The sequence below is a fragment of the Pristiophorus japonicus genome, chromosome 2 (assembly GCF_044704955.1).
Source record: "Pristiophorus japonicus isolate sPriJap1 chromosome 2, sPriJap1.hap1, whole genome shotgun sequence".
NCBI classification, from domain to species: Eukaryota; Metazoa; Chordata; class Chondrichthyes; family Pristiophoridae; genus Pristiophorus; species Pristiophorus japonicus.
This window is the reverse complement of record NC_091978.1, coordinates 348,591,814-348,607,633: the sequence shown is the minus strand read 5'-3', so window position 1 is coordinate 348,607,633 and position 15,820 is coordinate 348,591,814. Positions and strand designations below refer to the sequence as shown.

The window sequence follows — 15,820 nt, the reverse complement described above, 5'->3', positions numbered from 1 at the left end:
CAATGATGCTGGAGCTTATCATTGATAATTTTGATTGTGTCATGTGCTTAATCTTGCCTGAGAATCGTATATGTAAAAGATTTTGTACGAAGTTGATTTCCGAGCTTTTAGAAAGCAGAAAGAAATTTAAGAATAGGTAAAGAAACAGTAGGAGATGGTATCATACCTGTAGTCAGGTTGAAAACTTCACTTCTCCTCCATAATTCAGTAAAATAGCAGGTTGATGGTACTTAGGGCCAAAGTGGGGGCATGCAACTCTTGTACCTAATAGATAACCAGTAATTATCGTAACATATCATCACTTAGCTATCCATGAAATTCCTAGAGTCCGATTTTCAGGATGCTGCTGCCGACTGCCGCCCACTGCTGCCGACATGCCTCCTGCAGATCTGCCCAGTGCCACTTTGGAGGTGGCCTGGAGCGGGCAGGAGGGGCGAGCCGCCGGCTGACGTCAGCGGACGGCCGAGTGGCGCAACTGAGCTCCCGCCCGCCGAGCTCCCAGATTCCTGTGGGCAGGTGTCGGCGGCAGAACGGGGGTGGGCCACTGCGAGGCGGCTGGTCTGTCCCCAACGGTGAGCATGAAGAACCTGAAAAAAAGGTAAGTGAGCATTTAAAAAAAAAAAATTTCAACAGCGACTTACCTGCATGGGCTCCCCTGAAGGTCTTAGGATAGTTGTTGTAGTTTTTATTTGTGATTTTTATTTTCAGGTCTTCGACCCTCCGTGGGCCCGAATCCATCCCTGGTGGCACTTGGGCAGCAAGCGCCTCTGCCACTGAGAATGCGACCTCCGGCCCACTGCCACCCAGATTGGCGGCGTACGTCTTCCATTTGCCACCCGCCGACCTTCGAGGGACCTTCTTCATGAATATCCCGCCCAAAGTACCGTCCTCCGGTACCTCGGCGGCCATTGGCGGCACTTTGGGCTGTACTTGGGCGAGCAGAGGCCTTGCTCAAAATCGGCACCTTCGAGTCCAACACCAACATTAATATCATAATACCATTTCGGTTCAGCTAGCATGAGCAACAATTGTCTTTTTTTACTGAAAGAAAATTATTTCTGCTGTTTCTTCGTTGTAATTTAGCATATAACAAAACGGAAAGGCAAATAATTTATGGACACTTTGGTGATCATTTTCAAATTACATAGGAGTGCAAAACTGGCACTGCAGGTCAGGTGACCGTTACAGAAACTGCCTGATTCTGTTCAGTGGAAAATAAAATTGGGCTTTTTCCAGAACGTGTATTCGACCTGTAATGCCAGTTTTACGCTCCGGTGGTAAGTTAAAAATTACCCCCTTTACAAGTAGCAAGTGTGTCAATTCCTATGTGTTTATTTTTAGCAGGCTGGTTAACCAGTTTGCATTCAATTCCTGTCTGTGTTTTTTTTTAAATAAATGTGGAACACCTTAATATTTAGAAATGTAGGATAATGGTCTGGATTTTCAGCTTTGCTGATTTTGGGCCGGGAATGGCGGTGGGGCGGTAAAGTTTGCGCCCGGGAACAGTTTGCATCTCAGTCATCAAAATTGGGCAACTGAGCCCTGAGTGTGGGGCGGAGCACTAAGGAAAAATAGAAACATAGAAACATTGAAAATAGGTGCAGGAGTAGGCCATTCGGCCTCCAAGCCTGCACCACCATTCAATAAGATCATGGCTGATCATTCCCTCAGTACCCCTTTCCTGCTTTCTCTCCATACCCCTTGATCCTTTAGCCATAAGGGCCATATCTAACTCCCTCTTGAATATATCCAATGAACTGGCATCAACAACTCTCTGCGGCAGGGAATTCCACAGGTTAACAACTCTCTGAGTGAAGAAGTTTCTCCTCATCTCAGTCTTAAATGGCCTACCCCTTATCCTAAGACTGTGCCCCCTGGTTCTGGACTTTCCCATCATCGGGAACATTCTTTGCGCATCTAACCTGTCCAGTTCCGTCAGAATCTTATAAGTTTCTATGAGATCCCCTCTCATCTTTCTAAACTCCAGTGTATAAAGGCCCAGTTGATCCAGTCTCTCCTCATATGTCAGTCTCGCCATCCCGGGAATCAGTCTGGTGAACCTTTGCTGCACTCCCTCAATAGCAAGACCGTCCTTCCTCAGATTAGGAGATCAAAACGCAACACAATATTCCAGGTGAGGCCTTACCAAGGCCCTGTACAACTGCAGTAAGACCTCCCTGCTCCTATACTCAAATCCCCTAGCTATCAAAGCCAACATACCACTTGCCTTCTTCACCGCCTGCTGTACCTACATGCCAACTTTCAATGACTGATGAACCATGACACCCAGGTCTCGTTGCACCTCCCCTTTTCCTAATCTGCCGCCATTCAGATAATATTCTGTCTTCTTCTTTTTGCCCCCAAAGTGGATAACCTCACATTTATCCACATTATACTGCATCTGCCATGCATTTGCCCACTCACTTAACCTGTCCAAGTCACCCTGCAGCCTTTTAGCGTCCTCCTCACAGCTCACACTGCCACCCAGTTTAGTGTCATCTGCAAACTTGGAGATATTACACTCAATTTCTTCATCTAAATCATTAATGTATATTGTAAAGAGCTGGGGTCCCAGCACTGAGCCCTGCGGCACTCCACTAGTCACTGCCTGCCATTCTGAAAAGGACCCACTTATCCCGACTCTCTGCTTCCTGTCTGCCAACCAGTTCTCTATCCACGTCAGTACATTACCCCCAATACCATGTGCTTTGATTTTGCACACCAGTCTTTTTTGTGGGACCTTGTCAAAAGCCTTTTGAAAGTCCAAATACACCACATCCACTGGTCCACTCTACTAGTTACATCCTCAAAAAATTGCAGAAGATTTGTCAAGCATGATTTCCTCTTCATGGGCCCAAGTTTCGGTCTCAGTTGCTCCTGATTTTTTGGAGCAACTGGTGTAGAACGGAGTATCTTAGAAATTCTAATTCTCGGCATTTAGTTTGCTCCAGTTCTAGTCAGTTAGAACAGTTTCACTTTGGAACAGAATTTTTTTTCAAAAGTTGGCGTGTCCGGTCACTTACGCCTGTTTTCAAAGTTTTGGCAGTGAAAACTTACTCCAAACTAACTTAGAATGGAGTAAGTGAAGATTTTTGTACGCTCGAAAAAACCTTTTCTACACTTTAGAAAATCAGGCGTAGGTTACAAATCAGGCGTAGGGAATGGGGGGTGGGGGGTTTAAAGGGAAGTTTACAAACATTAAACACTTCAGTTTTACAAATAAAGAGCCATCATCAATAATAAATGATAAAAACATCAATAAATCAACCAATAAAATAAAAAAAAAATGAATAAGAAATAATTTTTTAAAAAATCAATAAATAAAACATTTTCTACTTACCGACTGCAGCATCGGGAGCCCTCCAACAGCGTGCTGGGATGCCCCCCCCCCCCCCCCCCCCAGTGTGTCTCTGTCAGTGTCTCTATCTCTCTGTCTGTCTGTCTGTGTGTGTCTCTCACTCTCTGTCTGTCAGTGTCTGTGTTTCTGACAGCAAGGGGTGGAGGGGAGGGGGAGGATGGGGAGGGGGGGTGGAGGGGAGGGGGAGGAGGGGTGGTGGAGAGGGGGTGAGGGGGTGGAGTGGGGGAGAGGGGGTGTAGTGGGGGAGAGGGGGTGAGGGGGGAGAAGGGGGTGACAAGGGAGGGGGGGAGGGGGGTGACAAGGGAGGGAGGGAGGGGAGGGGGTGAGAAGGGAGGGAGGGGAGGGGGGTGAGAAGGGAGGGAGGGGAGGGGGAGTGAGAAGGGAGGGGGGGTGAGAAAGGAGGGAGGGGAAGGGGGAGGAGAGGTAGGAGGAGGGAGGGAAGGGGGGGAGAGAAGGAAGGGAGGGAAGGGAGGGGGGGAAGAGAAGGGAGGGAGGGGGGGTGAGAGAAGGGAGGGAGGGGAGTGGGGTGAGAGAAGGGAGGGAGGGAGGGGAAGGGGGGAAGAGAGAGAGAGAGAGAAAGAAAGGAGAGGGAGGCTGAACGGGCCCGGCCCGGCCCGGCCCAAGACTTCGAGCCTAGACTTACCGGATTGACAGGTAGGTGGCGTCGGGTCCGGGGTCCGGGGGGGTCGGGAGCGCGGATCGGGGGCGGAGATCGGTCGGGGGGGGAGGGGGAGATCGGTCGAGGGGGGGAGGAGGAGATTGGTCGGGGTGGGGAGGGGGAGATCGGTCGGGGGAGGGGAGATCGGTCGGCAGCGGAGGTCGGTTGGGGATGGGGGGGAAGGTCGGGAGCGGGGGAAGCGGAGGTCGGGTCGGGGGGGGGCGGGGGGGCGGTCTGGTGGGAGCGGGAGTCAAGTCAGGTCGGGTCGGGAGGAAGCAGGAGCTGGGCGTGGGAGGAGCCTTATACACGCAGCCCCAGTAAGGCCATTGGGCCAGGGCTAGGGGCTGCGTGCTTCGGGCCCCTGCCACACAGTTTTGGGCGCCTGGAGCTACTGCACATGCGCGCCCACTGTAGCGCACATGTGCAGAGGTCCAGGCACTGTTTTCAGCGCAGGGACCTAGCTCCGCCCCCTGCAGCTCGTGCTGCGCCGCGTCGAGGGCCAGAGGACCAGCAGGGAGCCGGAGAATACGTAAGTTTTTTTTAGGCGCACTTTGTGGCGCGAAAAACGGGCGTTCAGGTTGGGGCTGCGCCGTTCTAGGCGCGGCCCGAAACTTGGGCACCATAAATCCATGCTGACTTGGACCGATCCTGTCACTGCTTTCCAAATGCGTTGCTATTTCATCCTTAATAAATGATTCCAACATTTTCCCCACTACTGATATCAGGCTAACCGGTCTATAATTACCTGCTTTCTCTCTCTCTCCCTTTTTAAAAAGTGATGTTACATTAGCTACTCTCCAGTCCATAGGAACTGATCCCGAGTTGATCGACTTTTGGGAAATGATCGCCAATGCATCCACTATTTCTCGGGCCACTTCCTTAAGTACTCTGGGATGCAGACTATCAGGCCCCAGGGACTAATCGGCCTTCAGTCCCATCAATTTCTCTAACACAATTTCCCACTTTATAAGGATATCCTTCAGTTCCTCCTTCTCACTAGACCCTCGGTCCCCTAGTACATCCGGAAGGTTATTTGTGTCTTCCTTCATGAAGACAGAACCAAAGTATTTGTTGAATTGGTCTGCCATTTCTTTGGTCCCCATTATAAATTCACCTGAATCTGACTGCAAGGGGCCGACGTTTGTTTTCACTAATCTTTTTCTCTTCACATATCAATAGAAGCTTTTGCAGTCAGTTTTTATGTTCCCAGCAAGCTTCCTCTCATACTCTATTTTCCCCCTCCTAATTAAACCCTTTGTCCTCCTCTGCTGTATTACAAAATTCTCCCAGTCCTCAGGTTTTCTGCTTTTACTGGCCAATTTATATGCCTCTTCCTTGGATTTAACACTATCCTTAATTTCCCTTGTTAGCCACGGTTGATCCACCTTCCCCGTTTTCTTTTTACTCCAGACAGGGATGTACAATTGTTGAAGTTCATCCATGTGATCTTTAAATGTTTGCCATTGCTATCCACTGTCAACCCTTTAAGTATCACTCGCCAGTCTATTCTAGCCAATTCACGTCTCATACCATCGAAGTTACCTTTCCCCAAGTTCAGGACCCTAGTCTCTGAAGTAACTGTGTCACTCTCCATCTTAATAAAGAATTCTACCATATTATGGTCACTCTTCCCCAAGGGGCCTCGCACAACAAGATTGCTAATTAGTCTTTTCTCATTACACATCACCCAGTCTAGGATGGCCAGCCCTCTAGTTGGTTCCTCGAAATATTGGTCTAGAAAACCATCCCTAATATACTCCAGGAAATCCTCTTCCACCGCATTGCTACCAGTTTGGTTAGCCCAGTCTTTATGTAGATTAAAGTCGCCCATGATAACTGGTGTACATTTATTGCATGCATCCCTAATTTCTTGTTTAATGCTGTCCCCATCCTCATTACTACTGTTTGATGGTCTGTACACAACTCCCACTAGCGTTTTCTGCCCTTTGGTATTCTGTAGCTCCACCCATACAGCTTCCACATCATCCAAGCTAATGTCCTTCCTTACTATTGCATTAATTTCCTCTTTAACCAGCAATGCCACCCCACCTCCTTTTCCTTTCTGTCTCTCCTTCCTAAATGTTGAATACCCCTGGATGTTGAGTTCCCAGCCTTGGTCACCCTGGAGCCATGTCTCCGTGAAGGCGTTGTACATCTCTCTTCGGGTGCTAGGCTGGCTGAGCAAGCGAAAATCCCAAGCTAAAGAGCCAGCCTGGGAGTGCTCTGAGAGAGGCCTGGGGAGAAAAAAGGAACCTGAAAAAAAGCCACCAGAAACATTCCCAATACATAGCCCACGCCACCACAATGCGAATCGCAAAAAAAATTAAAAGGGAAAACAGTCACACTTACCTCAAGTTGGCATTACTGTAGCCGGTATAGGTTGGACCGCCCATTTTTAACAGGTAGTCCCAAGACGGCGCACTGCGGGACTCAAAAAGTGAGTCGGTATCGCAACCAGGGGCGTTGCACACCGGCTCAACTCTTCCAGGCGGTACTGCTCCGCGCCCCCGCCAAAACCAGTCCCAAAACCCCCGCGGGATGCTGGAAACTGACCGCCTGTCCAGAAGAGCTCACCACCGCCATTGCTGCCCCGCCGGGGTGAAAACATTGGAAAATCCCCCCCCCGCAATGTGTATTGGTGCTGAAGATAACAGTGGATACAAACACTAAGTAAAATGTATCAAGAACATGGTTTAGATGTGCTGGTTGTCCAATGTCACCACATTACATAGCCTGATATATAGTGGTTATTTTGCTAGGCTAGTAATCCAGAGGCCTGACTAATGGTCCATAGATATGAGTTCAAATCCCACTATGGCAGCTGGGGAAATGAAATACAATTAATTAAATAAAACTGGAATTAAAAGCTAGTATCAGTAATGTTGACCATAAAACATTGGCAAGATTATTTTGTCTATGATCTCCAAACAAGCACAGCATTAGAAAGGTTTCAGAGCATAATCAGCAAATATTAAAGCTTCATTGATAGTGCAGTGGGTAATGCACAATGATGCTGAGACACACAGACCAGAAAGGTTTCAGATTTAATCCCTGGTCTGTACTGAATTAGAAAATCTCTCTGACAGCAAGAATAGAACAATACCATTGGTCTCAACATCACTGGGTTAGAGAAAAGAAAATCAGCTAGTATCCTTGTGCTTGATCAATAGCCACCAATCCATGCTGGAAATGTGTTACATCGGATAAGGACAGGGTTAGATTCAGCGTTCAACCATTAGACAACTAATGTGATGCAAATTCAATCCCTGGCATTGCCATGTGGTACTTGGACTTTCCTGCTGGTATGAGGTACTTATTTAGCCCTTGGTTTTTAGCATCAATATGTGTAAATTTTTAATTCTATGCTGATGGAGTGCTGGTAGGTGATACTTATTTGTCCCTTGGAGCAGTAACAGTATGGGGCACTTAGTCTCTGGAGGTCACGTCTTGACATGTGTTATGTATCCAGTCCATAATGATATAGTGTTGTTATACGATCTCAAGTGGTATAATCCCATTGTATGATATCTATCTAATCTCAGGTGGTACAGTTATAAGTTATGGTAGAGGTACAGTTAAAAGGCCAGAATTTGCGGTGGGTATGGGCGTACTCAGAGTACGCCGTCATACCGCCTTTGACATTCACCACAATATCGTGATTTCCGCACGCGCTTGTGCAGGCGCTGAATCCCAAACTTGTGATCTGTCAAGTTCCGACTTGGCAGATCATCCGCACCGACGGGGAAATCCTAATTGCTGGCGCTAATTGCCCACCAACTGCCCAGCAATTACGCCTGAAAAGTTTCCGGCTGGTTTAAACAGGCGCAGGGCCTGTTTACACAGCCGAAGGGGCTACCTCCTGACAAACCCAAGTAATTTTAAAAGCTATATGAGGCTGGAAATGGAAGCATTTTAGGATTCTGTCCATGAAGAGTATTTATTGCCCATGAAAAGTTCGGAGGAAGTGGTTGCTACATTGAGGGTATTATTTTTTTTTTGCATCCACGTGGAGCATAAGCTTAAAAAGAAATCCGTTCAGGAAGTGGAGGAAAGGGGGAAAAAAAACCTTATTACTGGAGCCTTTTGGGATTTAATGTGCATAAATATCTATGTTATAAATAATGAGAGGCCTTCTATTTGCTGATCGGAGCGCCAGCCCAAGTGATCCCAGCCAGGTACGTTACCGCACGTGATGGGCCCCTGGTACCCGTGTGCCACTACACAGGCCTCTACTACCCAACGTCTGATAGCAAGTTCTCGAAGGAGGGTCCCCGCCAGGTAAGTTCGCATTCTGTTCAAATGCCATGGTGTAATCTGTAGTTACGTTGCCAAATCCAGACCATTGTGATTTACAAAGCTCCGCTGGCAGTGTAGAGCTTCACTGGGGTCAAGCGCAGGTCATGAAACCTGGCCCAGGAGCTAGTGTGTCCGACTTGCAGTGTGCCTCATTTCATAGCCAGAAAAAATGTTAATTGAAAAATGAAAAATGTAAAAGTAACTAGGCTCATAAGTATATGTATCTGTACTGTGTATGTAAGGCATTTTCTACTAAATTTAGTGTGTATGGCTAAAACTGTATTGCCATAGCCACTCCTGTGGCTAGTCAGCAATTTCTATTCGACAATAGGGATCTGATCTTTACTGGTGTAGTGCCATTTTATAAGATTTATAAAATCGATAGTAGTTTAATGTTTATTGAATTTCTAACGGTGTACTGTTTGTGTGACATCCAAAATAATCTTATATTAGAATGACACCAGTAGGTGGTATTTATCAAATCTTTACTGGTGTAGTGCCAATTTGTAATATCTACAAAATTTCAGGTAGTATAGTACCATTTATGTCGCACTAATCCTGTGCTTGGGCCTGTAATCTCAATAAAATCTCACATTGTTTTTTGCGAATATCTTTATTTTGATCCTTTTCATAAATCCAAATAATTTTATTTTTCTTTCCTGTTATTATCATGATTTTGTAGTAAGTGAATATTATTTTGTATTTTAATTAATGCTTACAATTTTGCTTCAAAGTGTGCAGAAAGGTGACCTGTCCCCTTGGTGCGTGCAAATCCACATTATATCGAATTATTTGTGCAGTTTGCATTGCTATCATTTTTAGAGATCATACATTGAAGCATAAAAGGGTCACTGTTGCTACGATAAAGCGCCTTGGGCATTGTATCAAGTCTCCTTACAGAAGAACGTTGTTGCAACAATACCCTAAGTGCAAATGTCATTGTGACATTTTATCGCCGATCGTAACTGGCATTATGTAAGAGTGTGCAGAGAAGATTTACAAGGATGATACCAGAAATGTGAGGGAATACATATCAAGAAACGATGAACAGCCTGGGTTTCTTTTCTCGTGATAAAAAAGGCTGAGAGCTGACCTAAGAGGTTTTTAAAATTATGAAAGGTTTTGGTAGAGTGGATACACAGAGAATGTTTCCATTTGTGGGGAAGAGCATAACTAGAGGCCATCAGTATAAGATGGTCACCAAGAAACCCAACAGGGAATTCAGAAGAAAATTCTTTATCCGGAAAGTGGTGAGAATGTGAAACTCGCTACGACAGGGCTTGGTTGAAGCGAATAGTATAGATGCATTTAAGGGGAGGCTAGACAAGCATATGAGGGAGAAGGGAATGAGGGTTATGCTGATAGATTTAGATGAGGAAAGACAAGAGGAGGCTTGTGTGGAGCATAAACAGTGGCATGGACTGGTTGGACTGAAGGGCCTGTTTCTGTGTTGTGTATCCTATGTAACTGTTAACCGTTTTATTGTAAGCTAAAAGGAAAATGTGAAAAAAAATGTGCTGTGGTTTATATAGGATCAGTTCAAACATTTCATTTTCCTTCCATAAGGTTTTGATGGTCTTAAACAGATTATAGTAGATACCATGCAACCAGCATTGAAGATGTAATGTTTTGGACCAACATTGTGCCCGTGAATGAAATGTATATTGGGCCTGAAATTTCGGGTCAGAGGCTTCTTTCGGACAATCGCCTCCAACCCGAGAATTTTTTACAAATTTACCTGATGGTCCCGGAGGTGCCTGTGATTGCAGTGGGGAGGCCTTCTCTTCCCGCACTGCAGAGCGCACTCCCCTTCTTGTCATTTGGACGTAGAAGATGCAGTCACGTGTGACTGTACAATCAATCAGATACACAGCACGTGAGCCCCCGGTACGCAGAGGAAACGTTTTAAGGACACCCTCAAAGCCTGCTTGATAAACTGCAACATCCTCACCGACACCTGGGAATCCCTGGCCCAAGATCGCCCTAAGTGGAGGAAGAGCATCCGGGAGGACGCTGAGCACCTCGAGTCTTGTCGCCGAGAGCATGCAGAAAGCAAGCGCAGCAGCGGAAGGAGCGTGCGGCAAACCAGACTCCCCACCCACCCTTTCCTTCAACGACTGTCTGTCCCACCTGTGACAGAGACTGTAATTCATGTATTGAACTGTACGGGAACTCACTTTTAGAGTGGAAGCAAGCCTTGCTCGATTTCGAGAGACTGCCTATGATGATGATGAGCAATGAGAACTCCAGATCTACGAATTCTTATTACTATTAATGAGAAAAAAAAACAAACACACTAAACACAACATAAAAAATAAAAAGCACACCTCACATATTTAACATTAATTTAAAGTAAAGTTAATAAATGTGTTAGAAAAAGCATATAAGTTTTGGATTTTTAAAAAAGTTTTGTAATTAGGGTTTAAAATAAACTTACCTTAGTGGGCAGGGATTTTAACATAAAAATTTGTTTTAAAATGTTATTTTTATATGATTTAAAACTCTTACGCTGGTAAAAGTAGGCTATGTGCCTGCTTTTACCTGGCGCAAGAGTTTTAAGGACATTCTGATGAAGTTATTTTTTTTAAGTTTACAAACTTAACTTGAGACCATATAGTCTCTGTAATCACCAAACATAGGTAGAATAAATTTATACTCATGACACGCAGGAAGAGACAGCTCGATGTATAAGGTCATAATAATGACAAGTGGCCTCACCAACCTGATATATATATTGGGAATTAGGGATTGCACCCCCAACCCCAACATGATATTCCATTCAGTAAAATTCCCCCTTACAGTAACAGATCAGCATAAACTGTAATTTTATCTCATTCACAATCTCCATTGAGGCCGAAATTGGTTGTCCGCCCATTTCTCGGCGGTACGTCGGTGGTATGGTGCTTCATACTGCCGGGTACTGCTGAGGCGGAGTGTACGCGATTTGTATCAGTTTTTTCTCGGCGGTTTGCCGAGTGGAGTGCAGAGGGCGGAGCGGAGTGCAGCCGGCGGTGTGCGAGCGGTGAGTCCTTTTCACTCGGAAATCCTCGGGTTCCGAGTTCTGCACACGCGCATGCTGCTGCGAAGCTCCGCCCCCGCGAGAGACACTGACCAGAATTGACAGAGACTGCCAGCCTGCCAGCCGCTGTGTAAGTATGTGGAGGGGGGGGGGGGTGGGGTTACTTCTTGTGGGGAGATTGTTTCTTAGGGGGAGATTGTTATTTGGGGGGAAGATCGCTGTGGGGGCGGGGGGGGGGCAACAGATCACTGTGGTGGGGGGGAAGAGACTGGAGGGTGGGAGAGACTGGGGGGATGACAGATAAAAACATTTTCACAGGTGAAGATGCATACTGCCGACTGAAGACCGACTTTAAACCACCTTTTCCAGGGCGGTCTGTAGGGTTGGCGGTATGTTGGTGGTAAGTTGTCAATTTGGCAATTTTGGGCGGTATGTCAGCGATGTGCATGGGCGGACGGTGTACATACCGCCCAGCGGTATGTCGCTGATGAATTCCCCGCTGGACGGTATGTGGGCAGTATGTTGGTATTTTTCGATCAATTTCGCGATTTTGGGCAATATGTCGATGGGTATGTCCACCAATTTTGGGCCCATTGTGTGCAGTCCGAATAAAGTAGACCAAGAATTCACGTTATTTTGTTCTAGCATCAGCACCCAAAGGCATGTTTCAATAGGCTCATACAAAATGTCTTCCAGTTCTGTTTTAATGGCCCCTTGAGTAACTTTCAGTGCGAGTTTACTCATTTGATCTGATGACAGTGAGACAGTGACTCACAGTTTTGTCACAAATGCCGTTGCTTTGATTTTTCTCAGACATTCACCTTCATTTAAATATAAGAGCTTACTGTACACATTCTTGCTTTAAAAGATGTGTCTTTTCTTGCAGGTACTCATTCCAAGATGAGGAAGACATGTTTATGGTGGTAGATCTTTTGCTAGGTGGAGATTTACGTTATCATTTACAGCAAAATGTACACTTCAAGGAAGAAACAGTGAAACTCTATGTCTGTGAACTGACATTAGCCCTGGACTACCTGCAGAGCTACCGTATCATCCACAGGTTAGTAACATTGGAAATATGTAGTTAAAAGCTGCCTATCCTTGTTGAGTTAGTTCTTATGAAATCAGATCCAATAATAATAAATATCTAGGATTCTCCATACTAATTAGAAACTATGTAATGTGATAGGGCAGATTACAGAACTGTTGCGTTAAAGTAATGTACTCATCAAGGAAGTATACTCATGATGGAGAGATTAATTTCTAAACTTGCAAAAAGTATGTAAAACAATTTTCTTTAACAGAACTGGTTTAACATATAATTTTGTTAAATTATCTTTCTGGATATATATTGAAATAGATTGTGAAAATAAGTGAAAGTCCTTGTACGACTAATAGTCAATTATTTGACTGATTTTACAAATGTGGAAAACATTGATGAGTGGCAAAGGTGTGAATAGTTGTGTAGTCTTTCTTATAAGTGAAATAAATGCTAGTTAATAGTGGAATATTCTATTAGAAACACATCTACCATTGGGTAGAAATTCGTTAGCCTAGCGCTCCTGGAAAGGGTCGGAACAGGGGCGCTAAAAGAGTCGGAGCCGCCGGCATTCGCGCCACTCGGCACATTCGGTGTGCCGGTGCCATGGCGCTAACCAGTATCACCCGGGGCCGTCGAGCCGGTGTGCAACTGTTTCGACTGCAAAGCTTTTGGTTTGCCATAGCGCGCCCTGGTGGGACCGCCTGGGAAAGCGGGCGGTCCAAGCTGTTCCGGATATATCAGGTAAATGTGATTGTTTTTCTTTCTGTTATTTTCGCGATTTATGTTTCTGTGGGGTGAGCAAGGTATTGGGAATGTTTTTTGTGATTTTTTTTTTAGCCAATTTTTTTCCCTCAGGGAAGCCTTTCTTAGAACGCTCCAAGGCCAGCTCTTTAGCTCGGGATTTTTAATTGCTCAGCCGGCCTAGTAGCCTAAGAGAGGTGCGGAACGTCTCCCTTAGTGCTCTGCCCCACACTCAGGGCCCAGGTGATGAATTCTGTGGCTGCAAACGCAAACCATTTCCCGGCGCAAAATTTACCGTCCTGTCGCCATTAGCGCCCTAATTAGCCTCAAACCGAATTTCCACCCCTATTCAGGAAGTCTATTCAGGAAGAACAAGGATTAAAAAGGCAAAAGTAAAATACTGCGGATGCTGGAATCTGAAATAGAAACAGAAAATGCTGGAAATCTCAGCGAGCGAGGCAGCATCTGTCGAGAGAAACAGAATTAACGTTTCAGGTCAATGACCTTTCATCAGAACTGGCGAATGTTCAAAATGAACAGATTCTTAAGGAACACTAAAAGGGGGACAGGAGGATAGAATGTCTGTGATAGGGTGGAAGGCAGGAGAGGTTAGAGAGATAAAAGGGATGATGGGCCGACTTGAGATGGTAATGGAAGAAGTTCAAAAATGATTAGTCTAGATAGGGTGTGAATGGCAGAAGAATTACCAGCTGCCATTTGAAACGGAGAGAATTTATTTTACATAAGATTGGGGGGGTTCAAAAAAGGGATTAAAAAGGTCTACTTTATTGGCAATAGTCATTTGAGTCTGAAGATTTCTAATCTGAACTTTTCTAATCTGTACACACATTAGGCTGTACACACACAGGATTGGGAAGATTTTAGCATTTAATCACATTTACAAACATGCTCTTGTTTGGCAATTGCTCACAGGATGTTTTCCAAAAAGCACTTAATTTGAGTCCTAAATTCTGAAAAATTAACTGGAGCACTCTTTAATGGAGAGAGAAACAGAACAGAATATACACCTGCTGAAACAAAATTCCAAGATATCAATAAAGGATATGTAACAGAGGGTTGTTGAAGCTATAATGAATAAATAATTCAACTTCGCAACCCTAAAGCAATAAAGGCAAATGCTGCGACAGCAAATTATAAGTGGAGTACTTTTGATTTTTACATCTTGCTGTTACATATTCTATTTCGGCAATGAAAATGCTGTCAGGTATTATTTAAATAACGATCAAATTTGTGGTATAAGCACTTGATTATACAGCCCCAATGCTCCACGCTAATGTGGTTAGCTGTACGCAGTAACAACAGCATGTTGTTCAGTTCCAGGTGATGTAGAAATCAACATATTCAAACACTTTTGGAGCACTTCCATTACATTAAAATATATTCAGTAAGTCGACAACCAAAATGACAACATTAGTAAAAATGATTTTGCTGTTAGAAAATGTTGTAAGCTATCAGGCTGATATCACAGTAATTACATGGGACATAATGAGAAGACAATAAGGCTGTTTTCCCAATGGTGCATTCAGAGGATAGTGTAGTTACAAATATTTACAGAAAGTATACGCATGCACGCATCTCATCAAATTGGACAACTATACCCAATTGCCAGTTTTGCTAGGTGTTGAATTCTGTGATTCTAATGGCCTGGAAATGCTGGCCTTCCCGAGTCCGTACGGAGTGTGTATGGACCCGGGAAGGCATCGCAAAAGTCGGTTTTCAGCGCACAATGCGCATGCACTGAAAAACGGCTTTTCCAATCTGCCAAGCTGGAGCTTGACAGATCCACCGCATATCGGGTGCGAGGACATTTGCAAGGGCAGCAAATGTCCTCAAAACTCTCGCGCCTGATAAAAGCAGGCGTATAGCCTACTTTTACAGGCATAAGAGTTTTAAAACACACTTAAAACATAAAAAATAAAATTGAAAAAACACATTTTATTTTTAAAAGCCCTAACCACTATGTTAAATTTATTTTAAAGCATAATTTTAAAAACTTTTTAAAAAATCGGAATTTTTTTTTTAATAATACATAAATAACTTTAATTTAAATTAATGTTAAATATGTAATGTATTTTTTCTATTTTTTAATTAATGTTTTGTGTGTTTGGGGGGGGGGTTTCTTATTCATAATAATGGGAACTCCAATTTACGGAGTTCCCATTTTAATGAATGAGTATATACTTTACCTTGATTGCTGCCCAGAGCCATGTTACTGCAGCTCCAGCCCTGCGCACGTCCTGACGTACACGCGCTGTGACACGCAGTCAGTGGAGGCCTCAGGACTGGGAACTCACGTGGGCGCAGCAGCTTCAGGTAAGTGCACATCCTTTTTGTAGAATCCAGTCGAACGTCCGCGGGAAGGAGAAACCGGGATTTCAGGGCCAGTATGGTTTTTTTGGGGGGATGTTGCATTGACCATGCATGCGCCTCGTTATATCCCCAAATTTCGTTCCGTGCTATTCAAAAAAGTACGCCAATGAATTCCATGAGTTTCTGATCTCTTAGCACTGCTCATTAGTAAAAAGATATGTACTTCTGGGCATCAGTGGTGCTTGCTTAAGACCTTGGGTTCTAAAGATGAGAGCTTTATAGCACGTTGTAATTTAGTTTATTGCTTGACTTTTGATACTGCTGTCGCTGCATTTTTTTTTCGCATTACTTTATTATGTTGTTTGCTGCTGAATC

General features: G+C 44.7%; 1 protein-coding gene across 1 annotated transcript in view; it reads left to right on the top strand.

The window, feature by feature from the left end:
• LOC139234891 (serine/threonine-protein kinase 32B-like) overlaps positions 1–15,820 on the top strand; it is a 268,203-nt gene that overhangs the window by 54,398 nt on the left and 197,985 nt on the right. The window contains exon 2 of the mRNA XM_070865743.1: positions 12,218–12,391. Within this exon, the coding sequence (XP_070721844.1) occupies positions 12,218–12,391 (174 nt within the window). The remainder of the gene's footprint in view (positions 1–12,217; positions 12,392–15,820) is intronic.